The sequence below is a fragment of the Pseudopodoces humilis genome, chromosome 2 (assembly GCF_049639895.1).
Source record: "Pseudopodoces humilis isolate 2021_Gansu_Grassland_sample_001 chromosome 2, ASM4963989v1, whole genome shotgun sequence".
Classification (NCBI taxonomy): Eukaryota; Metazoa; Chordata; class Aves; order Passeriformes; family Paridae; genus Pseudopodoces; species Pseudopodoces humilis.
The window spans coordinates 85,978,905-86,006,358 of record NC_142201.1 but is presented as its reverse complement, the minus strand read 5'-3'; the positions used below and the strand labels follow the sequence as shown (position 1 = coordinate 86,006,358).

Below are 27,454 nucleotides of genomic sequence, written 5' to 3'. Positions count from 1 at the left end.
TACTGTAAGGACAGGGCAGTGAAAGGAGTACTACAGCACCAAAGCATTCCCGGTCTCACCGAGAATCACGCCCAGGAACTCAAAACCACATTAGTCAATCACGTTTTTCTTTCAACAACCCCTGAGTGTTTGAGTTGCTCTCTTTAACCCTTCTGTGGCAGGAAACAATGCAGCCACCAGGGAACCATTCTGTGCTGAGAAGTGGGGAGTGACCTTGCAGCAAGAGGAGGCCCCGAGGGCAGACTCTGCGCTGGCACTGCCTGATGACCTGCCACAAGCAGTCTTCTCCTTGGCAGAGCCCTGCCAGTGCCTGAATCCCTACTCCCTCTGAACTCCACCATTCATGTACACTTCTGGGGTTTTTCCTGCCCTGGCAGGAGGGTGAATACTTTTTGACAATATAATACTGAGAGCTTGCTGCAGAGAATACAAATTAATCACTCCCTTAGCTTTAAAATCCCACATCCGGCTTGGCACCAAGGAAGGCAGTCTCTACATCGTGCATGAGGCCAAAAATAATTGTGTCACAAAACCAGAAAAAACTGAGTGACAGACTGATTTTACCTAAGCCATGTGAAGAATTCTTTTGTAACCCCTATTCTCTGCGAGCAGGTTTTGGGTGTGTCAGACAGAGGAGAGCTTCTCACAAGAAACTGGCATTGTTTCAGTAATTTTTCAGGTTAAATGGGAAATATTCTTTTGCTGCATCTCACTTGTGAGAGTGACAGAGCTGATCACAGTAAGGTGATGCCCAATCCATAACGCTGAGCAGATTTATCAGGGCACTGGAAAATGCCTATTTATATCAGTGAACTGATACCATGACCAATTGCTTCTTCAGATACTCGGCAGGTGGCTCAGGTCTTCCTCTCAGAGTGTCCACATGAGTACAGAGTTCTTCTCAGTTGTGGTATTTCAAAAATACCTGGATGTTCCCTCACAATAAGGTGTCCACTGCCAGAGCTCTCCTGGATGCTGGGAAGCTTACTTAGAGTTAGTCTGAGAGCAGCTGCCCAGTCACTGACCACAGCTCAGTGCTCACACACATGGAGTGTCTTCCTTGATTATGTGAGAACTCAGGCTCAAGGGGGTGTGAGTTGTCCTTGGAACTCCCCAGAAGTCCATGAAGGGAAATGGCAGTAACCACCACCACCTGCTGGAGTTCCACAGACTCACAGGTTTTGCATGTGATGTCTTCTGTTTCCCTCTTTCCACTGGGCACTGTTCAACTTCCTTGTGGCATGTGGGCGTCACAAAAGTGACATGCTATGCCAGAGCTATGTGGCTTGATGCCATTTTTGTAGATGATTTTCCCTCTTGTTGCATTTGGGTGACTAGAGAAGATTTGCTTTTCTGTTCTGAAGCCAGAGTTTAAAAAGAAATGTAATTTTTGTCTGCACAGAAAAAAGTGGCTCGCCTGTTAAGCCCAGCTTCTGGAAGGCAACCTTGTACTCAATTTCTGTGTGGGATCACCCCCATTTGCAGTTCTTTGCTGCCAGGGGCTTGCTTTCAGCTTCAGCCAGTTGGATAGTGCAAGTAATCGTGAAGAAAGCATAAGGAAACGCTGAGCAACATGAATAAGTCCGGAAGATCTGATAGTATTCTGATTCAGGAATAGAAACTGAAACTAACATAAGATTTATAAAGGCACACTCCCAGGAAGCAACACACAAATCCAGAAATACCCATGGCTGCTGGCAGACGTAAGTACATTTATGTGAAAGGCAGGCCTATTTCTCCATATTCAACTATAGATATTTACTGTAGTTGTATCTAAAGGACTGGAGTGTAGACACAAATGTGTTTTGCTGGCAAGTGGATGCACAGGTGGCAGACATGGGTATGTGTGTTATGTCTTTGAACACATCACCATATCTTGAGTCTTAGGTCCAGCTTCAAAATATTAATATAATTATGTTAACCTTGGTATGGCAGGAAGAATTCAAAATCCAAAAGAACTTATACTGTGAAGAGAGATCTCAAAGGCATTTAAGAATGGAGCAATTTAGTTAGCTTATTCATCTATTTTATTTTCATTGTGGAATATAACTAGAATATTCTTCTTAAAGAATCAGGGTAATAAGGCTGTGCAAAGAGGTGATCATGTCTCTGTTGATGCGGAAAACTATTTTCTTCCTGTTAAAATGTAATTTTACTCTGTATAATTAATAATTTCTCATCTTCAAGAGATAAGCTGCAATAAAATGCCTTTAGTATCTTAATTCTAAGTAAATTTTAAAAGAAATCTTTATTATATGATGTATAATACATGAAAACTAAAAATAAAATTAATTATTTATATTTTATATACACTTAAAATTTAAAAAAATTAAATAGATTATTTTTTGAAGTAAAATGACGGTTCCTAGAGTTTTCTGTTGGATTTTTACAAAATAAATAAGTAGCCTTGATCAGCTGCAATTGCTTTTCTCTAGACCCTCATCTGGGAAGGGTTTAGAGACATGAGTAAGTCACGGGGTCAAAGTTGCTTGCCACTGTGGAAGATAAATGATGTATAATCAGGCAGGTCTGCATTGCCACCCTGTATGTATTTGTTGCCCTCCTTTGTGTACCGGTATTTTTTTCCTTGGCACTGATTTTTTTTTTTTAGTTTTTTTTAGAAAGTTACCGATGGGAAGTCACTTGTGGAAATGTTTTTGTCTAGATTATGAGTACCAATGGGAAAATGGCTCAAGCTTTGCCTATCTTGTAGAAGTGGTTTGGAAGTTTTTAAGGGATAAGCCATTTGATTCTGCTCTTTGATTAGTCAGAGAAAGACAGATTTAGTACTGCTGAAATCAGGGAATTTAAACTTGAGTGTTTACACAATCATAATGTGCTAAACTGAGCAAGGGTTCATGTGCAATATAATTTAAATAACCATCAAGTTCAACTCCCAGGTAGGAGTCCACATCTCCTGCATTCCAGAGAGCCTATCCTGCTGTGCAGTAATTACTTTTTGAATCATTTTAGAGAAAAGAGATTTGGCAGGGGGTGTATAGACTGAAAGGGGTCTGGACAGAAAGTATACAAGAAATTTTGTTTTCTCACCTGCTATCCTCAGTGACTCACAAATCTCTGTCTACACAGGTCCCTTACCCAGAGGAAACAACCAAGGGTAAGAGATGTAGCTCTGTTGCTCACTGCTGCCTGAGCTACGTGGCAATTTCCAGAGACAGCCTTGTGCCTTGTTTTATTCTTACTATCCCTTTCCTCAATCTTCCTTTCCAGTTGCCTTACTGCTTTGACAGCTGCTGATCTCTGAGTGGTGATGGGGTTGTTTACTCACCCAACAGTTCTCAAGGAGGTGCTGGGGGTGTTCCGAAGTTTTCATCAAATTCCAGATTTAGATTGCTAAATTGCAACATTCTTCAAGCTGCTGGTTTCTGATGGGCAAAGCTGGGAGTGGGAGTCCTGGCTGATATTGAGAGTAGGCAGTGCACAATGGGACCAAACATCATTGAAATGCTGGGATCACAGTGCTGCTGGTACTCTTCTGCAGGTGGATGATGCAGCCAACAGACTTCCAAAGAAATTATTCGCCTACCCGAAATGGAGGAGCGGTGTACCTGCTGTATGAAATCAGGTGGAGAAATGGTTCCATCTGGAGGAACTGGTGCTCAAACAATTGTGGACGACATGCTGAAGTCAACTTCTTGGAAAATCCTTTCAATGGCAGGCCACAAGCTCCTTGCTCCATCACTTGGTTCCTTTCAACTAGTCCCTGTGGAAACTGCTCCGAAAGGATTCTGGAGTTCCTGAGGTCACACCCTAATGTGACCTTGGAAATACATGCAGCCAAGCTGTTCAGGCACCTCGATGTCCGGAACCGCCAAGGTCTCCGCAACCTGATGATGAATGGAGTTTCTATACGTATCATGGATCTTGGAGGTAACCCAGCTACTCTTTGTCTAAGTGTGGATTGAAAGTTCTGGGATTATGTGCACTCTTAGTGTGTAACATAGGTGATGATAGGCTTTGGGGAGAACTAGTGAGTACAAAAATGTCACTCTCTTCTGCCTTATTTCTCCCCCAGCCCTGTACAGCAGCAAGACCAGCATGGTCATTTCTTCTTGCCAAATCCAAACATGGAGGGTTGGAGGTTTCTCTAGATATCCACACCTTGTTTATATGCATTGTAAAATCCTGGGCAAGACAGAACCTGTAGACACCACAGTCCAGGAGCGGGATGTGTGGGAGTGATGTTTTTCCTTAACACAAACTGCGCGCTTCTTCTTCCCCCTCTCTTGCTCTCAAAGCCAGTCTTAAAGGTGCAGAACTTAATATATAACATAAACCAGACGATTGGGGATACCAGTATCATAAAGTCACCCCAGGACACCCTCCTAGAATACACAGACAGATCAGCTTACCAGCTGCATCAAGTAATTGGTTTCCCTTGGTAGCTGGAACAGAGAAGGAAACTTGTCTAAAGGAGACTTTCAGACAATTTATCACAGAAGACGTGTCTTGCATGTGTGCCTTTTTGTGTGTGTATCTTGCTTTCCTGGTAATGTTTGGCTGTAAAAGCAGTCCAGATAAGCAGCTCACAAAAAGGAATGTATATTTGAAGAGACGAACCTCACACAGCTGTGTGGATGCTTACCACTGGAGTGTGGAGCTACAAAACCCACCAGGTCAAATGTAATCTTAAAGGACATTGCTTATATTGGGGGTACTGTCTCTGGGGTTATAGCACCAGAGCACTGACAGAAGCTCTGATCATCCTATCAACACTCAGATCAATATGAAACTGCTAAATGTTAGAGTGTTCACTCCATGTTTTCCCTGATCATTGGGATAGGTCAGACAGATTCATGACTGAAGCAACTTGTCATACCAAACTGTGCTCTCAAGCACAAGGCTGCCAAAAGGAGAGACTGACCAGCTCTGACTGCATGTCCCACTTCCCTTTTCACTCCTGCCACTTGCTGATTCCAACTCTCTTGGCTTTATGCCACAGTGTGCTATTTGTGATAAGGGCTGCCCAAGCCACCAGAATGATCAATTTCTCTCTCTGGCAATTCATTTTTAGACGTATTGCTACGCTGTAGAGTTTTGGTTCCCCTTTCCACTAACTTATTTGTGTAGTTATTTGTGTAACCCTTGTATGAATATCTTTGTCCTTTATTGTATTCTTACTGAGAAACAAATGACTCACTGACATGTTAATGAAGAACTGGGCATCCTTTCATCAAGGGTGACTGGGTATCTCTCTTCTTAGCTTACAGTTACTGCTGGAGAAATTTTGTTGCATACCAACCTGGAGAAGAATATTATGAGCCCCAGAACATCGCTGAACATCACATCTACTTCTTTCTGAATAACATAGAGCTCTTTCATATCTTTTTGGTTAGTAGACACCTGAAGAAAACACCAAGACTCAAAACAAATGCAAAAAGTCCAAGGAAAAGGAGGTTTGGATGATCCCAGCAATGGTGTTAGCAGAAATGATAGTAGGAAAAATAAGCATGAGCTCAAAGCTGCATAAGCAGAGAGCCAAGCAGGCAAGAGATTGCCAAGGACCATGCTGCTACATTGTGCCTTTGTGGCCAGGGGCAGAGAAGAGAAGAGATTCAGCATACTCTCAGATTTTAAGTAAGGAAAGGGAACATTATTTTCACCCTTCGCATGAATCAGCTACCAGTTCATTAGCTTGCAGCTTACCAGAGCTGTTTGACCCAAAAAGCTCCTTCAGCTCTGTAATCATGATTTTGTAATCATGAAAAATCATGTAATCATGTAATAATGAAAAAATATTTTTTTGCCTCTCAGGACAGGGCCATGGATTTTAGTTAAGTGTCTTAAGTGAGCAAGTTCAAAAGCCCAGATGGGTGAATTTACCTTCAGGATCAGATTTTACAGATAAGAGTATCAATATATGATAATAAAAGATAAAATAAGGAAGCAGACCAAGATCTGCTTTCCCTTTTTCTTGCAATCCATACAACTGTAGAAGTTATTTGTACTGATATCCTAATCAGAAAGAGGAAGTGGTCTACTAAACAGGAGAGAAGACTAAAACTGGAGTTAACTGTGGGGCTCAGCCACCCTTTGTGGGGCAAGCCAGTTCTTGCTTGAGCAGTCCTTCTGTGCAGAATGGATGGCAGGAGGTGGAGGAAGGGATGCACAAAACTGCTGGCAGGAACTTTTTTTGAGTCACAGACACAAAACTAATGTCTTTGTAGGATACTATGAATGCCTTGTTTTATTTCTGGCTGAGGAAAGGGTACACATTACACTTAATTTCAGTTCCATCCACCCCAAACCTTACATAGGACTTTCAGTACCTCAAGACCTGACCTTTCCATTTCTTGTCTGAGTAAGATATTCAGGTGACAGGATACACAGTCAGTGGCAATATCCAGTCAATCAGCTGATCTAACAAAGTACTTTATGCACTGTAATGGTTTAGGAGACATCTTCCCCTTGGCTTTCAGCCTTTCTGAGTCTCCTAATGCCTGAGATGATTAAATAATTTAGCAGCTTGCGCACAATGAAGTGCAGGGTGCGATGCCTGCCGGGAGCTGAGCAGAGCTGTCTGCTGAATGCCTGTGAGTGCTGACAGAGTGCTGCTGACTCAGCACGGCTCCCTGTACAGCAGTACAAGGGGAATCTGCCCTTCAGGTCTTGGTTTTAAAGAGCCAGCTAACAAATTGCCTGTCCCAGCCAGGGACTGATGATTTCTGCAGGGTCGTGATGGCTGGAAAGCCTGCTAGAAATCAGAGCTCAACTGCTCTGCTGTCTCAGCTAAACACAAGACACCCCTCAAACGAAGGTGAATAGGGCCCATCATCAACAGTTCTAACTAACTACCAACCCCAAGGAATGGGAATGTCTTTGTGCTCAACCCTTTTGAACATCCTACCCTGTTTTACTAATTACACAGAGGTGTAATGAGGTGAGTGGGTTCCAGGCAAGTGCTCCAGAGAAATACACACTGTTGCATCAAGCCCTAGCCTCCCTGGCAGAAGAAAGACACAGAGGAACCAGAGGGGATTTGCTGGATTACCACTGCAAAGGGCTGGGGCACTTGCCCTACAAGGAGAGGCTGAGCAAAAAGGCTTTCCTAGACCTATAGAGAAAGTGGCTAAGTGGGATCCAGCTGTAGTTTTCCACTACATAAAGGCCAAATGCAGTTTTCCACCACATACTGAGCCAAGCTCTCCTCGAGGATGCACAGAGAGAAAACAAGGTAACACACACAAGCTGCAATGAGGGAAATTCCAACAGGATAGAAGGAAAAAGTCTCTCCTGGAAATGGTGCTGTACTGGAGCCCAGAGAAGCTGTCACCTCCATCCCTGAAGACACTGAGAACTTTCCTCTGAGCTGCCAGATCCAGCCTTGGAGTTAGCCATGCTGCAAACATGGTGTGGTACTAGAAACCTCTGTGGGGGCCTTTCTAACCCCTCCAGAAATCTGCCTTTCCACAGGATCCGACTCCACTTCCCCTGCATCCAGCTATGCAAATTGCCACCTTTTAAATGCTCTGTTTCTAAATGGTCTGTATTTCTAGGAATGGCATACATGGCATAGTAAATTATGAGGTGCTACCCTGTTGTCTGGAAAAATGTATGCTGAGGGAGATTATCTAGCATGCTGAAGGAGGATCAGAATAATCTCCTAGAGCAGATGCTTTATTTTCAAATTATCATGCTGAAGAAACAGCTTAAGCTTTTGGTATCTAATTTTTAATATTTTTTGGGGTTTTTTTCTTCCTCGTAGGGGCTTCCTCCACTTCTGTCAAACTGAGTGCTAATGAGCATCACCACCATGCTTTCAAGCTCAGTTTGTGCATCAATACAAGACGAGAAAAGCCAGTCCCTGGCTGTCTTTTCTTCTGCAGCCTTGGTAAGTTTCTTGCTGCCACCAGAGAAGACTCTGATCACTGGCTGGGCATTGCTAACAGAACAGAAGATTGAACAGAACAGAAGGAGCGCATGAGAAGCCATAAGGAAGTTTGGATGATGCAGCCAGGCATCCAGGACACTCTGGTCTTTAGAGAGCTTCCTGAGAGTCCAGTGGGGATGGAGACCATGCCCCATAATCAGGCCTTCCACGTCTGCAGATTCTGCAGTCAGATTCTGCAAGTGCCCTCTTGAGAGGCCAGCATGTAACATTTTTCATGCTCTGATCTGTTCCAAAGAACTAACCAGCCATGCATTCTTGCTTTCAGAATTTCTTATGAGGATACATGTGTATATGTTTCAGAAAATATTTCATGCTATTACAGTATTTATGCAATACTGTAATAATACTTCATCTTAAGGTTTTATTTATGGGTGTAAACTTTATTAATGACTGTAAAACCAGTGTAATAAAAGGGAATATGTCAACCCTGTGGAAACTTTGCTTTTCTTGTTCAGCTCCTCTATACACAACCTTCCCTTGTAATTCCACACTCGGGAGACGCAGCTGCTCGTTGCAAACTGTGGAAACAAAGTAAAAAGTCTCTGCTTTTCCAGCTGGAAACATGGAGTGGAATGGTGAAGTAGGAGATGCTGAAAACTCTGAGCTCTCTCTACTGATAGAAGGCAAAAAGAAGATTCAGGTGTTTTGGGTCTTGCAGCAGTTTTGAATTTGAACAGCAAATAATGTAGATCATCTGAATGAATCTTGTGGGAAGGTCCATGTGTCATGATTCCCAACCTCTTCAAGCAGGAGGCCCACTGTGTGATCCCACTGGGATATGTGCTGATGCTGGGATCCACAACATGCACAAATGATAACTCGAAAAACAAAGCAGGGGCTGGTGGGAACTGTGCCTATCTCTTCCAATTCATAAATGGAATGCTTATAGCGTCCTTTGGCCATGCCAAAATCTCCAGATGTTTAGCAGACCACTGAGACAGCCAGAAAAGCTGCAGGCTGAGGAAGCAGCTCCAGTCCCCTCAGTATGAGAGTTTATCTAAGTCTGAGCACAGCTGGCTGGGGCATGTCTCCTATATTAGTCAAATAAAACAACTCCAAGCAATGTATAGCACAGCTAAAATTTTCTTCCGTCTGTCCAGGGCCTCATACTGGATTCCACATGCTCTCTTTCTGGACATTATATTGTTTACTCTTCGTTTTCTCAGGGAGCAATCAAATCACTTGATCAACATGCAGTTTAGTATAGTTTAGCAGGGTCCGTAACCATCCATGGCCAGGGCTCAGCCCTTTCCCGCTGAAGGCAGGAGGACAAACTTCCTCTGGTCTTTTTGGAAGCTTGCCAGTTCCAAGTAAGCCCAGTGAAGTTTTTCACACCAGTTTTATCTGCCAGAGTGAATTTGCATTCTGCTGTATCCCTGCTGTGTCCCTACTGACATGTGAGAGCCTAGAGGTGGGTCTACCACCCTGGTAGCCTTTAAAGGTAACCACAGAAGGCAGCTGGTCTGCTCTCATCTTCTTCTGGCCCTCTGGACTGGTAAAAACATTGTGCCAGCTTGTAGAGTGGGATAGTTCTGAAGTGTGAATTAATGACAAGGTTATAGTGAGGAGCCATCAACACCCTCCCTGCGCTGGAACTTGGGTGCAACAGCAGCAACAGTGATGGAGTTTTAGCCATATCTGATGTGGGTTTGGAAGCCTGAGGGGAAACCTGCCTAAGACAGAAGTGTATGAGAGGTTTAAAAGCCAAAGGCAAACTCCAGAATACTTGCCACCCTTTGGTGCCTTCTCATCCACTATGACCTCTGCTCTTGCAGCAACCCACTTTCTCCTTCCCCAGCTAAGGCTCTGCTCATCATTGCTCACGTTGTCTGAACAAGGGGTCTCTTCTCTGCCAAATCCCTTCATGTTTCTTCTGTGAACCAAATCTGACTTCCATCACTGTGAATATTTAATATATATATGATGAAATAATGTCATTTCTGCTCATAGGAATGCTAAAGGGTCAGCATCAGGGAGAGTAGAAAAATGTACCCAAAGACAATGTTGGACACAAATACATCTAAGCTGAAAACCCCCTGAAGGGACAAGTAGCAAGGGACCAAATTCCATGACCCTGAAACCCCTTTCTATCCTGATTTCCAAGTACAAGCATGCAGGCAAGGAAGAGAAAGCAAGGAGGGAGAAGACATGCTTGTGTTTGTAAGGGTCAGGAGTGTGTCTTTGCATTGTTTAATGGTGATCTGTTTCTTATTATTGCAAAGTCCAAGGACACCGTGTTCAGACCTGGAGTGTTGCTGTGTGCAGCTGTGGTAATGATGTCAGTGTCCTGCTCTTCTGTGGACATGTTCTGGGGGTTGTTGAGAGGCACACTTTGGGAGCTGTTTGCAGTATGGATCAACATCCCTCCAAGGCAACACCCTCAGCAGGATGCCAGACACCCCTGTGCACCAGGAGATGGCAGCCATGCAGAGCTGTCCACGCCAGTCACCATTCCATCCCGTTTGTCCTGTTTCCTCTGTTATCAAGGACCGATCCTCTACAGCTACTTGCATGTGCCTGTGCCTTGTTCATTGCTGCAAACCATGGAGTGTTGATCAAGTGAGACTGGGGGTTCAGCCAGCACCAAGCCCCTGCTCTGGCTGCTCCCCACAGTCTGGGGAGGAAATGCCCTCCCAGAAATCACAAGCCCCCATTTCCCACAGCTCAGGCAGCCTGGGCCGGAGGTGTATTTGCCACACTCCCCTTGAGAGCTTAGATTTTGTCCAGGTGCATATAAAGGAGAGAGACACCTAGAACAGCACACCCACAATCTCCATAAGGCTGTAAAGATAAGTGGTCCTCAAAAATATATTATCAGCAGTGAAATGTTCACTATATGCACAGTCTACAAAGCAAGAAAAACATCTTAGGCTAAAAAAGTAACATTACTCCATAACAGCCGCCCTCCAGGGAGTTATTCTTGGCAGAGACACCTAAAGTGTTTGAGGTTGAATTAATTTAGAAAGCCAAATTAAAGAATGCCTTGTAACAAACAATATGAATTGGTATTTGTGAACAGAAAAAGTACAGTTAAAACAATCTCCATAGCAAAATAGCTAAATTCCTATAGCTGAATCACATGGATTAACTCTAGAGTCCACTCTGTACTTAATCAAATTTAAGTTAAGAAGAATATAAACATAGGATGTATTCTTAATGTAGTTCATGATTCTTTGCATTTACTCATTGCATTTTTTCCTCCTGTACAGTGTCACCTGTTGTCATGTTTCAACAAGTATCTTCAACTCAGTGTTAGTCAAAATTTAAACAAAAACCAGTATCTCAACTCCTTTTTAAGAAAATGCTAATTTTTTCCTAACAATTTCACTGAGAAGCACAATGCTGTTGTGCAGGCCAATACCAGAATTTGAAAGACGATGATTCTTTACACATCTTTGCTTCTCCTCTTCTTTTGTGAAGCATATTGGGTCAGCCCTTCTGTGTCCATTGTGGCCAATTATGAGTCATGAATGGGCAGAATAGGCTGGCCATCAAGGAAAGAAGCATCTCAAATAACTTCAGAGATTTTTGGTAGTATTTCCAAAGTACTTGAACAATTTATCTGCCTTGATCTGCTGGGTGACATTGTCAATAACTTCAAAGCTACAAGTAAAAGTATGATAACAGTTTAATATTTCCAAGTTGTGCCTCCAGAAATCAGAAAGAAGAGATGATACATCAATCCTCTGTATCCAATTTTCCTCCTTCACCCACATGATACCAAAAAAATGACAAAACCAGGTGCTTGTTTGTAAGACTTTTATTTATATAAATAATATGCACCATATGAAACAAATATACAACACCATGCTTGCAAATTAATACTTTGCAAAGGACTCTTATTGCTATTCCTGGTCGAAATTCCTCAAGCTGAGAGTGCCTTGGAAGCCTGAAGTTGTAGGAAGGTTGTGACACACCTGGCTGGTTGTGACCTCTCCTAGCAGAGAGCAGGGCTCTCTGTTGTCCTCCTGAATCTGGCCTAGCACCAGAGGTGTCCAGAGGAGCCTCCAGCCTTACCCAGAATGAGGAGCAGGACTGAGCAGAGAACTTGCAGCCATCGTGAAGGAAATGACGGAGCACACTCAGAGTGTAGGATGCACTTAGCCTTGTCAAAGCCTCAAAAGGTTAGATTGGAGAGGGCAATCCAGCTATAATTTAGGTGGTGGTAAGGTGGTGGTGAGCAGGCATGTACTATGAACCCTTATCTCCAGCTTGTAAAGACTGTGTGAAGACAGTCTTGTAAAGACTTGTAAAGACCACATCAGGAGCTAGCGGGGTCCCCTAGTGGAAACAGTGATTGCCAGGCAGGAGGATGATTTGATTTTCACCCCTACAGAAGATACCTATTTACAGGCTAAAGAGCTTTGCGTATGCCAGCACTTTTTTCTGGCCAGCTCTCAGTACAGTCACCAACTAGACATTCCTGGCCATATTACGGTCAGTAGAAGACTTGGAAAAACAGCTGTGGGACTGTAAAGGTGCCTCCAGCAGAGGCAGTTGGCTGGGGAGGGAGTATTTTGCATGTCTGGTCTAGGGGGAAGTGCTCAGTGGATGAAGAGCACTCCACACAGTGAGAGCTGTGGTGCTCTGCACACAATCCACTTAGGCACACCTGCTGGCTTCAAGTGAGGTTTGCAAGCTGAGCTACCTGGGCTGTCAAGGACCCACTTCAACACTCTCAGCTGAGCTTTCCAGTATCTGGCCAGCTTTGCTGTTAATACACAGGCTGTACCACTTCAGTCGAGATGGTTTTCGACTTCCTACCAACATCTAGAAGGATAAATAAACTGTTTCACAGGGCAGGACAACAGAGCAGCTGAGTGTAGTGCAGCTCTAGGAGTCAAAAAAATATGCTCCCTGAAGCCCTCAGGAAATGTGCAGGTCAGTGCAATACCAGTGGGAACACAGTCACACAAACAGCTTTGCAGGCTGTCTGCTCCCACCTGGGCAAGGCTAAACCCAGAGCTCCATGCAGTGGATCACCTGGATTAGCTCTGCAGAGACTGAGGGGAGGCAAATCACTCTCTGGCAGTGTCACTGCAGTCCTGGCTATTCCCAGTTAGCAATGGGTAAGGTGTGAGCCTGGGGAAGGTGTCTTCACAAGATCAGCCTAATTCTCCTTGGAAATAAAAAGTAAGGATAGTCTTATCTCTCTTATCTCTAGACACAGGGCTGGAAGGAAGAGGGATGTAAGGAGGGAAGAGGAGAAAGATGTAAGGAAGAGAGCTGGAAATCAAAGAACAAGTGTTTGTGAAGTCTTCTGATTGCTGATGGCTTTCACTTCAAAGTCCCAGAATTTTAAAGGCATCTCGTAAATCATCTACTTCATACAGTGGCTGCAGGACAAAATATAAATGGTAGGTCAGTTGTCAAGTGAGCAGGAACCCATGAATATGAGGCAGGAGATGGGATGAGAGGTGGAAGAAGGGGAAGTGAACGAGGAGAGACGAAGAAACTTGGGGGAAGAGGTATAAGGGATGTGGAAGATGAAGACACATGAGCGAATGAAATGGCAGATGGCAGGGATGAGCAGCAAGAGCAGACAGGAATTGTAGTGAGGAAGTGAGGAGTAAGTTGAGGGATGAGGCACTGGAAGAAGAAAGGGAATTGGCCCTTACCAGGAGGATTCGTCGAAGTTTCCTGGCAAGATGGACAGAGTTTTCATGTAGCCCTTCCCAGCCTTTGAATGTCTGTTCCCTGTTCTCCACAAATGTGTTCCAGCAGTAGAAATAATCTGTGCAAGGTATAGGGGGGTTACAGGGTGCTCAATAGGACACTGACCTCTCCTAGGATCACTAAATCATCACGCTCTGCATCACCTTCTCCAGCTCCTTGCCCTACCTCCTTCCCCTCTCCTGGGTCTCCCTAACGCCCCTTCATTCTCCTCCATCTCTTTCTTGCCTGCACAACTCACCTTTGAAGGTCATGATGGCAATTTGTGCCCCTGCCTTGTGCAGCCGCCTCAGCCCCTCGGGCTCTGCCTTGCGGTCCTCGCAGAAGTAGAGGCGGGCCATGAAGATGCGGAGGGTCAGGTTGGGGTAGGAGCGCAGGAAGTTGGCGATGTGCTGGGCGCAGTCGTAGCAGGGGCTCCAGGAGGTGAACCAGGTGATTCGGTAGCAGCGGCCCGGGTCCAGGTCCCAGGCTGCGATGTAGCGCAGGAAGAGCACTTCCACGTGGCAGCCCATCTTCGGGACACGGGGGACACGGGGACAAGGCGTGAGGTGGCGGCAGGGAGCCGGGTGTGAGAGGGACAAGGAGGGGGCGTGAGGGAGGAGAAACGAGGTGCGGGACGCGTTCTTAGGTCAGCACACACCGGGGAGAAGGCACGGTGGTACTTAGGGGCTAGATAAGGCCTGGAGGGCGCTGATGTGGAGGGATGGACAAACGGGATGGACGGGAGCTAAGCGGGAAGGTCCGTAGGCTGCTAGAGCAGCAGGGAGTGCGGATGTCTTGCTGGGAACACACTCAGGGATAGCGCAAAGCACAGCTTCACCCGGAGGTGGCATCCCTGAAGTGGAGTGTGCCAGCACGGTGCCCAGCTGTGCCCGAGTTCCTGTCACAGCCCTCTGCTCCCTGCTGCCCCGGGCAAACTGAGGCTGCAGGCACCTCCCGAGGGGATGGCAAGGCGTTCCCCGTACCTGGTTGCGCAGGTATCCGAAGTCCAGGGAGCACGAGGTAGCGCTATCCCGGCGCTTCACAACATAGCAGAGGTAGGTTTCACGCCGGCCCTTGGCCTTGCGCAGGTTCCTGAAGTTGTAGAGGAAGAGCCTCCTTTGCATGAGGATGCTGCAGGAGAAGACAAAAGAGAATTTACATTAGCCCCACCCTGCGGCCAGCAGCTCACCACGTCTCTCTTGAGGGCTCAGCACCAAAAATATCCTCTTCACATCCAAGCCTCTCGGTATGAGAAGAGTGTCAGTCATTTGCATGAAATGTTCTAGGGAAAGGATGCAGGCATGACTCTGGGGATGAAGCAGGTGACCTTGTGAGTGGAAATGGTTTGTGAATTAATAGTGATTAGTCAAACAGCAACTGTGGGTGGGCAGAGTGTGAAAACATCTGAAAATATCCAGAACATGGACACCAATAAGGGAGAAGGATGAAGGCATCTGAGAAGACCTCTGAAGAGAGGGTGTAGAGTTCAGTCATCAAGAGATGCTATTTTTGCTATATGAAAACCTGAAAATCCACTGGGGCAAGGCACAGATGAAATTGGAATCTCTCCAGAGAAGACTGGACTGAACGTCTTCCAAGCACTGCCTAAAAGAAGAAGAGAGCTGAAAATGTGCAGGACTAGGGAAAGATGCCATCCAGCAGCTGATGGAATATATAACAGGTAGGCATGCTGTCACCTCTCCAGACACAAGTATCATTTCCACAGCAGACAGACATCAAGTCTGGCATAGGCCTGCTCCCGTGCCCAGGGACCCTGCTGGGGAGAGGCAGCAGGAGCACAGGGAGGGTGTAAGGCAGTCATGAGCCATATCTAACAGCCCCACTGCAGAGTGGAGGGACACAGACAGCTGGGTTCATTGAGGTGAGATACTCACCTCCCCCGCAGCAATGCAAAACAGAAGTGAATAGGTTAAAAATAATCACGTCCTTTATCATCTTTTCCCACTGTTAGGCTGATGTTCAGCACAAAGATGGGGTAAGTTTAAGAGATACTGAGCTGGGTTTTCTGGAGGATCTCCACTGAAGTGTAGAAAAGGGGGTTTGGGGTTTGTTAAGAATTTAAATCAGGGAGTCTAGGTACCCTTCATCTGTTTGCCAGTGCCACTGTACAGTTTGAGAACTGCAGAGCACTTAATGACCACCTAACAGGCATCTTCTCTGCTCCTCCAGGAGCTTCTCTCCCTTGTACACTCTGACACATCACAGACTGCATCACAGGTACTCATTCACACAGTCATGCATATCCTTTTGCCTTTTGTTACATAGTGACATGCTTCGAGGCTGTGTGACACTCCCTACTGCTCCTCACCTGCATCAGACATATTCTTCCTCAGACACCCTTGCTCCCCTGATTGTCCCACAGATAGGAAAATGACTCTTTCCTGCCCTGTCTCCCTCAGCCTGCAGTACAAAAATACCTGTCCTGCTCACACAGAAAGAGGAAGCACACACATACTCTGTTTTGCCATGCTTTATACAGACAGGATTTGCAGGAGCACATCGCATGCGAGCACGTCTTCTGTTAGAAGAAAGTCCATAGAGAAGACTGCACACACTCAGGAAGGTAAAGCATTCCCATTAAGTATTTCATTAAGCCAAACAACAGTCTGAGTCCATTCCTGGAGGTCTCTCCCATGAGCACTGTTGCAGTCCTGCTCTGCTGGGCTTGCAGGTTGTGTCAGGAGTAGAGCATGAGCTGATCCCACTGCATTTTGTCGCCCCTTGTTGTGTGCATGTTTCCCATACCCACTGTATGTTCTTCATCAACTTTCTCACACTTACAGCTGACTCACTTCCTACCACCTTAGATTCACCCTATTTCCCTGCCTTTGTACACTTACAAATGAACACCTCTGTGTTCCTAACACACAAACACACAGACATGCACACACATATTGGTCTCCTCATAAAATTATCTACCAGTGGTTCACCACAGGTTTCTAGGTCTTAGTTGTGCTCTTGCAGGGATATGGAAAAGACTGTGCATCCAGAGATGCTGGAGAGGGGATCTGTTCTGTGGTGGCAGATCCTCAGATTGTCCAGAAAAGATAAACCCAGAGAATTGCACAGGTGCAATGGGACAGAGGATTGCAAAGCACTTGCCTGAGGTGTGCCACAACTGCAGAAAACAGAGCAGAGGCACTGGGCACAGGGCAATTGCTTGCTGAATAAATATATAAGCCAGGTGAAAAACAATTACAATTATGTTGATGTTTCATTAAAACCCATATGCAAAAATGCTTTTTATCACATCAAAAACATAAGGAAAAGTCTGCTTTTCCTTATATATATATATATGTATGTATGTATGTGTGTCTGTGTGTATATGTATATATATGTGTATATATATATATATATATATATTAAAGTTTTGAGCAAAACCATTTGCTTTCAAAAAGTTTCTGATTCTTCTTCTAATTGTCCCTTTTCACATCTCATTCTTTTTGCTCTGTTCAATGTTTTTGCCCTAGCAGAGTAGCATGTGGATGCAAATAAGAGTGAAGAACAAGAAATGACCCCAAACCACAGAAAAAGAAAAATACGATCACTTAGATTATTTTTCAGTTTCAGAACAAATTGAAGACAATTTGAATCACAGAAGACATTTGTTCAACTAGAAATGTTCATTAACACCAGTTCTTTCTCTCCCTTTCCTCTGGAGTTCACCATCCCAGGTTTTTGTTTTTTCTTTTCCCAGGGAGGATTTCAGAATATGGCTGGTGCAAACAGAATAATGAATGAGCAGATGTTGTGTGGTGCAACTGAGCAGATGTCTGGTTAGGTATAAGCTGCTGGATACCCATGCAACTCCTATGGCTATAGAACAGCTCAAGGGAAAGCAGCAAGGACACAGGAGCTGTAATTATACCTGGGCACTGAAGAAGCAGCCTGAATGGAGGTCTTCTCCTCAAATAAAGATTCATGAAATCAGAGTGAAGCCCCCTTAGTGTGTGCATAGTATGCAATTGTGGAGAGTGATTAGTCATAATAAGCTCACAGAGTAATTGCTGTGCAAGTAGAGGAGTGAGGTGCTTAAGCGGCAGATAGCATCTGACTGTTCATCCTTTTGTTATCATCCTTTGTTTCTAGAAAAGAAAAACAATGAAAGGAACAGAGAATAGCCACAAAAAATAAATGACAGAAGGGGAAAAGAGTGCAGGTGGCAGACAGTCAAAAAGAAAGAACAACAGAGACACAGAGATGCAAGTTGCAAGAGCAGGACAGGCAGGGATTTCAATCAGTGAGTCAGATGGGGAAAGGGAAAGGGATGGTCAACACCAGAAGGAAAGGAAGTTAATTCTGACAGGAAGACTCTAATTTCTCAGATGAGCAAGAAACTAGAGGCATTCATTTTACCTGTCCATGACTCCCAGGTTCTCTCTCAGGTGCTGGGATTACAGGGAGGTTATGTCGTAGACTCTGTCTCTGCAGCCCTCTGACCTGATGTACAGAAATGTGGACTGGCCTGTGTGTCCCCTCCCCATTCACCCCTATCTATTCCCTACTGGCTTTCATCGGGGTGTGGTTGAGGGAGGAGTTAAAAGGGTTTCTGGAGCTGCAGGAGCTGAAGAAGAAAGTGTTGAGATGCAAAGGGGCATCAGTTCTGAAAGATGCTCAGCGCCCATTGGTCACCATCCCCCCTGCACTGCCTACTGGCCCTCCCCACCTGCAAAATTATTCTGAAATAATATCAATAGCATAACAAGGCAGGAAACATTGTCTAGTGGTTAGAGGGGGGCCTGAGAGCTTGTGTACCACTACTGTGAATGTGGGCAAAACCACACCATCCCTCCGGGCTTCGCATCACGCAGCTGTGCAGGGACGGTGGTGACCCTGCCCTGCTCTGCCACAGGCAGCTCTGTGAGGCAACCTGGAGCCACCCTGCTGGAAGGAGCTCAGGGAACACCATATTGTTGGCAGACTTCCCCTTCTCCTCTGTGACCTCCTGAAAGGCCCAGGAGTTGCATGGAGCAACACGGAAGCTGAAGATGAGAGTGAGAGGGACTCAGCTCAGCTCCCATGGGCACCTGAACATTACCAAGGGTGTCTGAGCCCTGTCAACATTCCAGGAGTGGTGGCAGGCCTGCATTGCAAAGCTGTGCACAAAGCACCAGTGGGATCCTGCTGTTCCAGGTGGTCCTGGCACCAGCACCGAACTCTGCTGGTGGCAGGGTGACAATTGGGACCCCCTGACTGAGGTCTGCTCTGTCACAGCCAGGCTGGCAGCCAGGATGCACACACTTTGCTCTGCCAGCAGTGCTCTGGGCTGCCCAGGCTCTGCTCCTGCCCTGGCAGCCATCCCCTCTGCAGGGCTGAAGGACAGCCAAGGGATGGGGCAGGGTGCCGAGGAGGCAGCCAGGGGACACTGCTCTGTTCCTGCCTCAAGTGGGGCATGGCTGAGAAGCAGCGCTTTTGTTTATCTCACGCTAGGGTAGTTCTTCGTTTTTTCTCTGCTTGATTTACTTTCCTTATTAATTTTACTGGTTTTCAGAATGCTAAGGCTTTGTGAAACCAGTATATGCAAAAACATGTAAAGGAGAGATGAGTTGCCAGAACAGAGCAGACTCTCTAGCCCAGCGCTTGGAGAGGACTTCTTTTTGAGAGCAGAGAGCATGGCATACTTCAGGAAAAGGAGAAGCACACCTGCAAGGCCCAGGAATGGGCTGTACTACTCCTGAAGGAAATGCCTGGGTAGGACACATGCTCAATGAGCACACATTTTGTCAGCTGCATTGGTCTCAAGAGCTGTGGCAATTATCCTCCTCAAGGATCTGGCTCCTAGTGTTTGACAAAAGCTAGAAGAGACTGAAATCCTTGAGAATCCCTGTCCTACTTAACAGAGTCTAAGAGAACAGTCTGGCTAATGAAACAGCTGTCCCTTTTCAGCCTTTGCTCTAGTAGCATCTTGTGACAAATCTCCTAGGTCAGACCGACACATCACACTTTAATACTAGATTTTCTTTTAATAATTCAAAGGGGACAATTCTTACACAGGACATCAAAAAAAGAGAAAAGCAAAAACAAAAAGCTAAACATTCTGGAAATCAGAGATCACAGCTGTTTGTGTTTAATTCAATAAATCAAAGTAAATTCACCTTTATTCTTGTGCTGGTTCTCAATTTTCATAGCCAAAAGATTGAAGAAAATCTTATATAAAATTTTCTGTTTTGAAAGGACTCAGGAAATATTTCCATGGCCAGCCTGGTCTTCCCTATGAATTTCATTGGTGCAAAGTTATTTTCTCAAAGGTTTTACATGTCAAGTCTCATAACTAGATCCTTTCTCTGGTCCTGCCTGTAAGTGGAATTCATCCTTCCATGTTTAAAACATCTTTCCCTTAAACGTTGAGAGCTGCTTTGCTCTCCACAGAGATAAGAAAGAATGGATGAACAAACAGATGAACTATAATTAATGGCAAGGCTCTCAAGACTAAACACTGCTGTGGGCTTTCTAATGCCCTTCATTTAGGCTGGTAACTTCCCTCACATGTGAGGTGCAAGTGCACAAAGTCAGTGGCAGAGATTCTCTACCTCTGTCTCTAATCCCCAGAGCAGAAATATGCTGGTGTGGATGTGTTTTAGCGTCTTGTAGTAAAGCCAGGGGACATTTCAAGAGGGACCTTCAGTTCCTATGCAGTTCTGCCTAAAACAGACGCTGCACTCTCTTGCCACAGCAAGATTTTGCTCATTAGCAGATGTCACCCCTGCTCTGGTTAAAGAAAAAATTAGTTTGGAAAACCTTGGAAAAGTCACTGATCCCTGATCTGGTTGCTTGTCCAGCTTTCTCCCTGGTTGAAATTGCCAAATCTGTTACATATGCCAAGCATATGCTGGAACTAATACATAAGGAGATATGTTGACCACTCCAGTTTTCTGTCCTTTCTGCTCAATGAAAACCAATTTGGAGAGGGACTTGAAGAGGGGAGAGGAAAATACTGAACATGACTTTATCGCTATTTCTGATCAAAGCTCAGGTGAGTTAAAGGCTGGTGGGGAAGGCTGGAGAGGGTCCCTGTGCTGCTGTGTTTGGAGTTTTATCTAGCAAGAGGCACTGCTCCAGCATTTCGGGATCATGGAAGGATGTTCTAGCATCCCTTCAGGTTTCTTATGCTCAGAGCTTTATTTTCTATCTTGGGGTGAGAACAGAGAAATTACTGCTGGCTGAAGAGCAGTGGTCAGGTGTAAGGGGGGGTGAGAGGAGGAATGCTACCATTACTTTTAAGAAAGATTCAGAAAGCAAATTACCAAGAAATTAGACAGCAAAAGTAAAGTGAATAATTTAAATTATCTAGCCCAAAAGCAGAGGAGAGGTTGCTTGTTTAGTCAACAGGAAGTCATGTGTTGGTGCATACCATTATAAATATAAATTTGTTTTTTCCATTCACCCTTTGCTCAGAAATCGCCTTTTGAAAGTAGCGCCTCTACCAGCAGTTGGTTGGTTTTACACTGAACACAAGAAACACAGACACCTGCTTCCCCTGGCCTCAAGAGAAAACATCAAACAGAAGAACTTTCTCTGCTCCACGAGTGCTGAAGCAGCACAGCCACTGACTTGCACAGAGATGCTGAGCAGGAGAGTGGTGGAGCTCCCTGCAGTCAGGCACTGTCAGATAAATAAGCTGCTATGCTTGGTTATTATAAGCACATAGAACATGCTCGCTATATATGAGCATATACTAAGTGTGAGACTATATCTCAGAATGCTCATTTATTGCACACACATTGCACTGCCTTTGCTCCACAAAGTTTTGTCACCCTATTTAGCACGACTGACCCAACACAAAGGTAGTGCACTTGCTCAGACACCTCTGCCAGGCACACCACTCTCATTACTCCAGTCCTGGGTGCAAAAAAACCCTCCACACTAGATGTAGAGCAGCTTGCTTTTAGGACATGGGGCAGAGAGCCCTATTCCTAGAGCTGCCAATTCATCCTGTGATGCATTTGTGGATGCCATGCCCAGGAAGAAGGTTTCAGCCATTGCATTACAAAGCAGTGATTTTTGCGGCATATTCAGCACCACAGAGATATATAAAAGCTGTGAGGATGTGTGTGAGGTCTGCCTGAGGTGGACTTCACCAGAGAGGGATGATGTGGTGGTGGGGTTTGCAAATGCAAAGCTAAATCACTGTACAGAACTTGCACTGCTGCATGCTGCAGGACTGTCAATGATGCCACTGATGCAGAATTGAGGGCATCTGGTTGCTGGGTGTGTGCTAAGGTTATACGTTACTCTGTGTTTTACTAGTAATTCAGCTTTCCAGGCTTGCACTGCAAAATCTTTATCTGGAGACTTGACCTGCAGTTTATTTTTGTTTCACTTGTTTTGGTGCTGGGGGATGAGGCAAATAAGGGTGAAACTATTGAATTGAGTATACATTTTTTAACCGCAGCCCTGTGAGTGCTTCTCATTCCTGCCCTGCAGCTCTCTGCCAGCCCAGTCCAGGGTTTCTTATAGGAACAAATAGTCCATAATTCTGGCCCTGTGACCCCACAATTATTTTCTCTCCCTGCCTGTATTAGCACCCTCCATCATGTCTCTCTCACAGCACTTCCAGCCCTTGCTGCCAGAGACTGACACCTGCTGGAACCACCAGCAGGAAGGCAGGAAAGAGGCAAGATTGTGTTGAGGAGATTGAGACCTAGTGAATAGCTTCCCCTTCATGAATGCAGATAAGAAATGTGACCAAAATCCACATAATTATGCTGAATGTCCTCCAGTGTGTTCTCTGGCTTGAGGACATGACATGGTTGGGAGATTATTTCATTACCAGTGAAGAGAAACAGACTCTGATGAAAACAGAACCTGCCCTCCCCATGTTGAGAGCTGGGGGGTAAAGCACCTAACAGAGCTGCTTGCACCCTGCTCTTCCTTCCCACTGAAGTGCCTGCAGCTTCAGCTTCCAGCATGCCCTGCCCATCTCACCTGGCTCCTGACCCTGCACTGACCTGGAGAACACCCTCTGTGTGCTCAGGGAGCTGCAGGCTCCTTTCCATTTTCCTACAGCTCAGACCCCTGGTCTGGGCACCCCACACCCTGCTTCAGATCACATCTTCCCCCTCCTCAGTGGAAGTCACTGGCTCTATATCTCTGCACTCATCTGCTAGCCACAGGGAGAAACTCGGTTTTGCACTGCTGTTTTTCACAACGAGGTTCACCTTCTAGCTGTGGTTATGGTTTTGCAAACCAGTGTTGCCTGTGATTAGCTCATGTTTGTGCAGTGCTGCAGCTCGTGCTACTCAGTGCAAAAAGAGCTTGCACCTGGGGTGTGGGTGGTAAATCCTGATTTTAACTTTCCTGTTGTCTTTGTAGAAGTATTTTGTTGGAGAGACTGAGACAAAAATCTTGGGAGTTCAGTAAAAAATTGCGTGTTGGATGTTCCTTGGCCGTCAGTCATGTGCTGAGTACCTTGCAGGTGTACAAGGCTTCCTTGGCTGGAAGTCCTCATGAGCATTTCTTGATCTTGCATTCACCTGCACAGCCAGGTAATTTCTTTTTGCCCAGTCTGTGCTCACCATGGGGACACCAGGTCCACTCCTCTCTTCTATCATTTTTGTGCAGGTACAGGTAAGGTGCAGACAAATTACCCTAAGGGTGGCTAGCTTGGTTCACTTCCAATTTGGAAAACTGGGAACAAGGCCAGAAAAGCTTTTAGATTGGAGAGGCAAAAATCTACCATGAAAAATCTACAGTGTCCCTGGGGACTCTCAGGGAACAGAAATGGTAAAGAGGTTTGCAGAGGCTACAAGGAGTTCAGATGCCTTTCCTAAGCCAAACCAATGAGCGACTACAAAGAGAGCAGCAGATGGACAGTGGAGCTAAAAGAGACGGTGTGTGACGACACTGCTGGGTTCAAGCAGAGCTGATGAGAAAATCACTGCTCACCACAGCACAGAGAGTCTCAGGAGCAACTACACTCACACTGCACCGGGCAGAAAAGAAATGCTTTTGAGTCACAAACTTAAAAAAAATTAAGAATTTTAGAAAAGCTAAAGCTTTTAGCTAGAGATAGACTTTGCTGGAACTAATTAGAGTTAATGATTAGGTTAGAAGCAGGATTTGAGATAATGAATCCTGGATTTAGATAATGAATTACTTGTCATTGTATGTTTGTTTAGCTGTGCTTATAGTGAGAGGAGAAACTGATAAATAGGTTCAGGAAGAACACAGGCCTTACATCTGGAAACCTATTTAAAAGTCATGGAAGGAGGAAATTGGAGTTTCCCCAAGTGTCATTTGTAATGTCAGCCATTATAAAGGTAGAAAAGTCAGAGTGAGGAAGACTGGTTGTCCTTCATCATTTTACGACCCCTCCTCACTAGAAACAACCTCCCCACTCAATTCAGGGAACCGACCACAAAGGTGTAATGACCTTTTAAATTCATTACCATGAATTTTAATACAAAGTGGGGAATGGGAGGTGTTAGCATTATGAATATGTATTGGTGTTTTGGGCATTCAAGACTTTTGTAAATAAATAGGCACTGGAATATTTTGTGGATTCGCAGTGTGTATTAGGGGACTACCCCACACACTTACCCAATGCTGATTAAACATAGACTTTCTAACTTTAAACTGTTAGAGAGCCTTTTGTCCATCAACAGATTGATATTGATACTAGATTAATATCAATATTTAGCAAATCACTTTTGAAGGTGCCAAGAAGGCAGCCAAAGCCAAGACCCACCTGGCCCTCGACTGGCACTGCTACGGAGCCCTGATTAGTTCTGGCTGTGAAGGAAGTCCCAAGGAAAGCCAAGATGCTGGCAGCCAGCATGGCCAAGAAATAGCTACAGAAAATGAAAACTGACAGACCAAAAGAGGCAAAGATGCAGCTAAAGGCAAAACAGTGAAACCAGGGCTAGCAAACCCAAGGCAGAGAAATTGAAAGTGACCTCAGGGCGAGAAGGTAGCGCACAAGAAGTAGATGATGTGTGAGCATAGAGAAAGTGGCCCTGCTGCTGCAGGGACACAGACTGCAAATCCTTTAATTGAACCACCGATTTTTTGGTCATATTTTTCATTTTTTATCACAATTTCCCCAAAGGAAGAGAATTTATTTCAATAATTTTAATGCTTTATTTCACAATTAAACCTGTGCTTTGTATTAATTAGAAATTTCTTGTTATTTTCTTCAGTTGTTCTGCAGCAATACTGTAGGGGAGACAGAGTTTGCTCAGAGATGCACAGCAAATAGAAAAGAGGCAGCAGACAAAATATGCAATAAAAGAATTTCTGATCTGACCTCAGGAAAGTATTCTCCATCATAAGTGTGGTGCAATATTAGAACAAGTTGTGGATTCTCCATCCCCTGCTGAATTTATCAAGCTTGGACAAGGCTCCGAGCAAACTGAGCAGCTTTGAAGTTAGCTCTGCATGCTAACTTTCAATGTAAGTTTATCTTTGGTCTTAACTGGGAACATATATTATCTCAATATCCACATTTATTTAAAAAAATGCACAGCTTAACCTACATTTATTCTTATATTTAAGCAGGTGAGATCTGACATGACTTATTAGTTAGACATATTGAATTACATATGCTTTTCTTTACACCTTTTTGCTAATTTATGACCAGCTGTATTTGTATGGAAATTGCAATTTTAGTAAAATGCCCCAAACTGCATTCTGATAGATAATTTATTCATTAAATGAATTGAATGTATTTTACAATTCACTTTTAAAATATGCTTCAACGTACTAGCAACAAGGACATGCTATTTGAATTTTAACTGATATAATTAATATTATTGAGCATGTTTTTATTTGAAAAAAATAATTTACACTAATAGCAAAAGTAGACAAATACATTTTTAAAGAACTTTTTTTTAATGGATGAAAATGCAGCTCTCTATTTTGTGGGAGTATGTTTCAACTTGCTGTATTACAGGGGCTAAGGATGGCAGGGAACAAAGAGAAAAAACAATATGCTTAAAGATCAGAGAACAGTGGGTGAAGAGATTCAGAACTGGAATTCAGATTTCTTGTGCCCCAGTCAAGAAGCTGCTCACAACTGGACAAATGTACACTGTCAAATAATGTAACCATGTGGTGTCAGGGGTCAATACTACAGGATCACTTACTTTAATACTTTCTGGAAAAAAACCCACCCAAACAATTAAAATGAACCAAACAAAAACAACAAAAAAAACCCCAACTAGAATCCCTTTTGGTTTCAACCCAGGTATTCTTTGTCTAGTAGAGATGCTCTTTTTGGGTGGGTGGCAAGGACCAGTTCCCTCTGTGAAGGACAAGCCCACACAACAGCCACAGTACATCCTTGAGGGATCCTTCCAAGCTGAGATACCCAATGTCAATGCCCTTTGTTCACACAAGATTGTGTGGACAAGATTCAGGCAACAAGTTTCAGGAGCTTCCAGGTGACAGATCAGCTTCTTCCAACAGCCTTCCCATGCTTGTTAGCTCCACAAGCCCAGCAGTGAGGCACTGCTTTCAAACTGGGGAACAGACATTGCAGCACTGGCTTTAAACAGCAGCCTTCAAACTGGTCACACAGATTGGTACTGGGGAGCTGTGGCAGCCAAAGGAGGAGCCATTGTATGGGAAGTGACCTCAGGGCATCTAACTCCCGCTCCAGGTCAGGAGAGGTTATGAAAATCGGCCAGAAATGCAGAGTCATGCTTCTAAACACAGGGCTCTGTCAGCTTTCTTTGTGGCTAGCCCAACTGCAAGAGCAGCACACCTACCTGGAGGTGTATTGAAAACCACTTCCCTGGCTTACAAGAGAAAGTGATGTCCAGACATCATGGCAGGTTGGAGTGGCAGGGGAGATAAATCTGTGCATGGGACAAGTGCTAATGAAGAGCGGGCAGACTCTAGTGTAAGGGAAGAGTTAAGGTGAATTACAAACAGTTGATGGCATACGTTGTGCTTGGCTCACAGAGCCAGGGGAAAGCGCCAACACAGGAGCGCTGCAAAGGCTGAGTTTATGAGACAGAGCAGGGTCTGGCCTGTGTAGGTGGGAGCAGCATCTCCAGTCACAGGGGCTGAGGCTGTGGCCATTGCAGCAGTCAGAGATCAGGACACCACAGCTTCAGCCAGGAAGGGGCATGGAGGAGAGTGTTGTGCAATAGCCTGCATTGTCTGGTTTAGTCCTGACGATCTATGGGGCACTCTCAGGCAGCTTAATGGGTAATTTGGCCCACAGCCACTTTTGTTCTAGAAATACCATCTAAATGGAGACTTGACTGCTTGCACATGAAGACACTGCTCAGAGTCCCCCACTTCTTAGTGCTTCATCTTTTCAACCAAAATATGATGTAGAGTCAGTGCCTGATGAAACTATGAAAAGTCAAAAAATCAATGAAAAAGAAATTTTCCTAATCCTTTTGACCTGGATGTGTAATTTTTAATGTAATATCTCTGTCATTCCCATTATTGAGTTAAATGGTTGTAGCAAACAAATTCTTCTCTGCTTATGTGATATTTATTACAGCTTTTCTCTTATTTCAGTTGTCTTGCCAATTTATTTGGAGGTGTGAATTCTCCACCAGAAAGTCATGGTATGTGCACAGTGAAAAGATGTGTCCTCAGCACAAATTCCTTGTGCTGGGAGGAGTTATCCCTGTGTTCAGCAGCTACTAATTGTCAGGAAAATCTAGCACAGCTTTCCATGATAAAAAAAAAAAAAAAAATTGGAGAAAATGTTATGCTTCTCTAGAAAAAAAAGGGTTCCCAGGAAGACCAGTGATTTATGACTGAAAGGAGGGTTACAGCAGAAGACTAGACTAGCAGGGAGTAAAAGGTTCCAAATAATAGATTCAATCTGGAATCAAGTCTCCTCACAAATCTGGAGGAAATACAGCAAGAGACAAATAAACTCAAACACATGAGAGTTGCCAAGAA

General features: G+C 44.7%; 2 protein-coding genes across 2 annotated transcripts; one reads left to right on the top strand and one right to left on the bottom strand.

Annotated features, from left to right (window-relative positions):
* The first annotated feature begins 1,684 nt into the window (after window positions 1-1,684).
* LOC102100747 (C->U-editing enzyme APOBEC-1-like) lies at window positions 1,685-8,337 on the top strand. The gene is made up of 5 exons (XM_014259742.2): window positions 1,685-1,703; window positions 3,091-3,118; window positions 3,503-3,891; window positions 5,225-5,352; window positions 7,727-8,337. The coding sequence occupies exons 1-5, from the start codon at window positions 1,688-1,690 to the stop codon at window positions 7,751-7,753; spliced, it is 588 nt and encodes a 195-aa protein (XP_014115217.2). The 5' UTR covers window positions 1,685-1,687; the 3' UTR covers window positions 7,754-8,337.
* A 3,320-nt stretch (window positions 8,338-11,657) lies between these two features.
* AICDA (activation induced cytidine deaminase) lies at window positions 11,658-18,121 on the bottom strand. The gene is made up of 5 exons (XM_005531039.3): window positions 17,945-18,121; window positions 14,551-14,698; window positions 13,827-14,097; window positions 13,531-13,646; window positions 11,658-13,248 (listed from the first exon to the last, which is right to left on the bottom strand). Exons 1-5 carry the CDS (start codon window positions 17,950-17,952, stop codon window positions 13,195-13,197), a joined length of 597 nt encoding a protein of 198 aa, XP_005531096.2. The 5' UTR covers window positions 17,953-18,121; the 3' UTR covers window positions 11,658-13,194.
* Window positions 18,122-27,454: the final 9,333 nt, after the last annotated feature.

Excerpts from the sequence above, each read along its gene's own strand:
- LOC102100747 (XM_014259742.2), top strand. Across the intron at positions 3,119-3,502 it reads CCCAGAGGAAACAACCAAGG|GTGGATGATGCAGCCAACAG; the intron begins GTAAGAGATGTA and ends ACTCTTCTGCAG. Across the intron at positions 3,892-5,224 it reads ACGTATCATGGATCTTGGAG|CTTACAGTTACTGCTGGAGA; the intron begins GTAACCCAGCTA and ends CTCTCTTCTTAG.
- AICDA (XM_005531039.3), bottom strand. Across the intron at positions 14,098-14,550 it reads TCGGATACCTGCGCAACCAG|ATGGGCTGCCACGTGGAAGT; the intron begins GTACGGGGAACG and ends CGTGTCCCGAAG. Across the intron at positions 13,647-13,826 it reads TGCCATCATGACCTTCAAAG|ATTATTTCTACTGCTGGAAC; the intron begins GTGAGTTGTGCA and ends TACCTTGCACAG.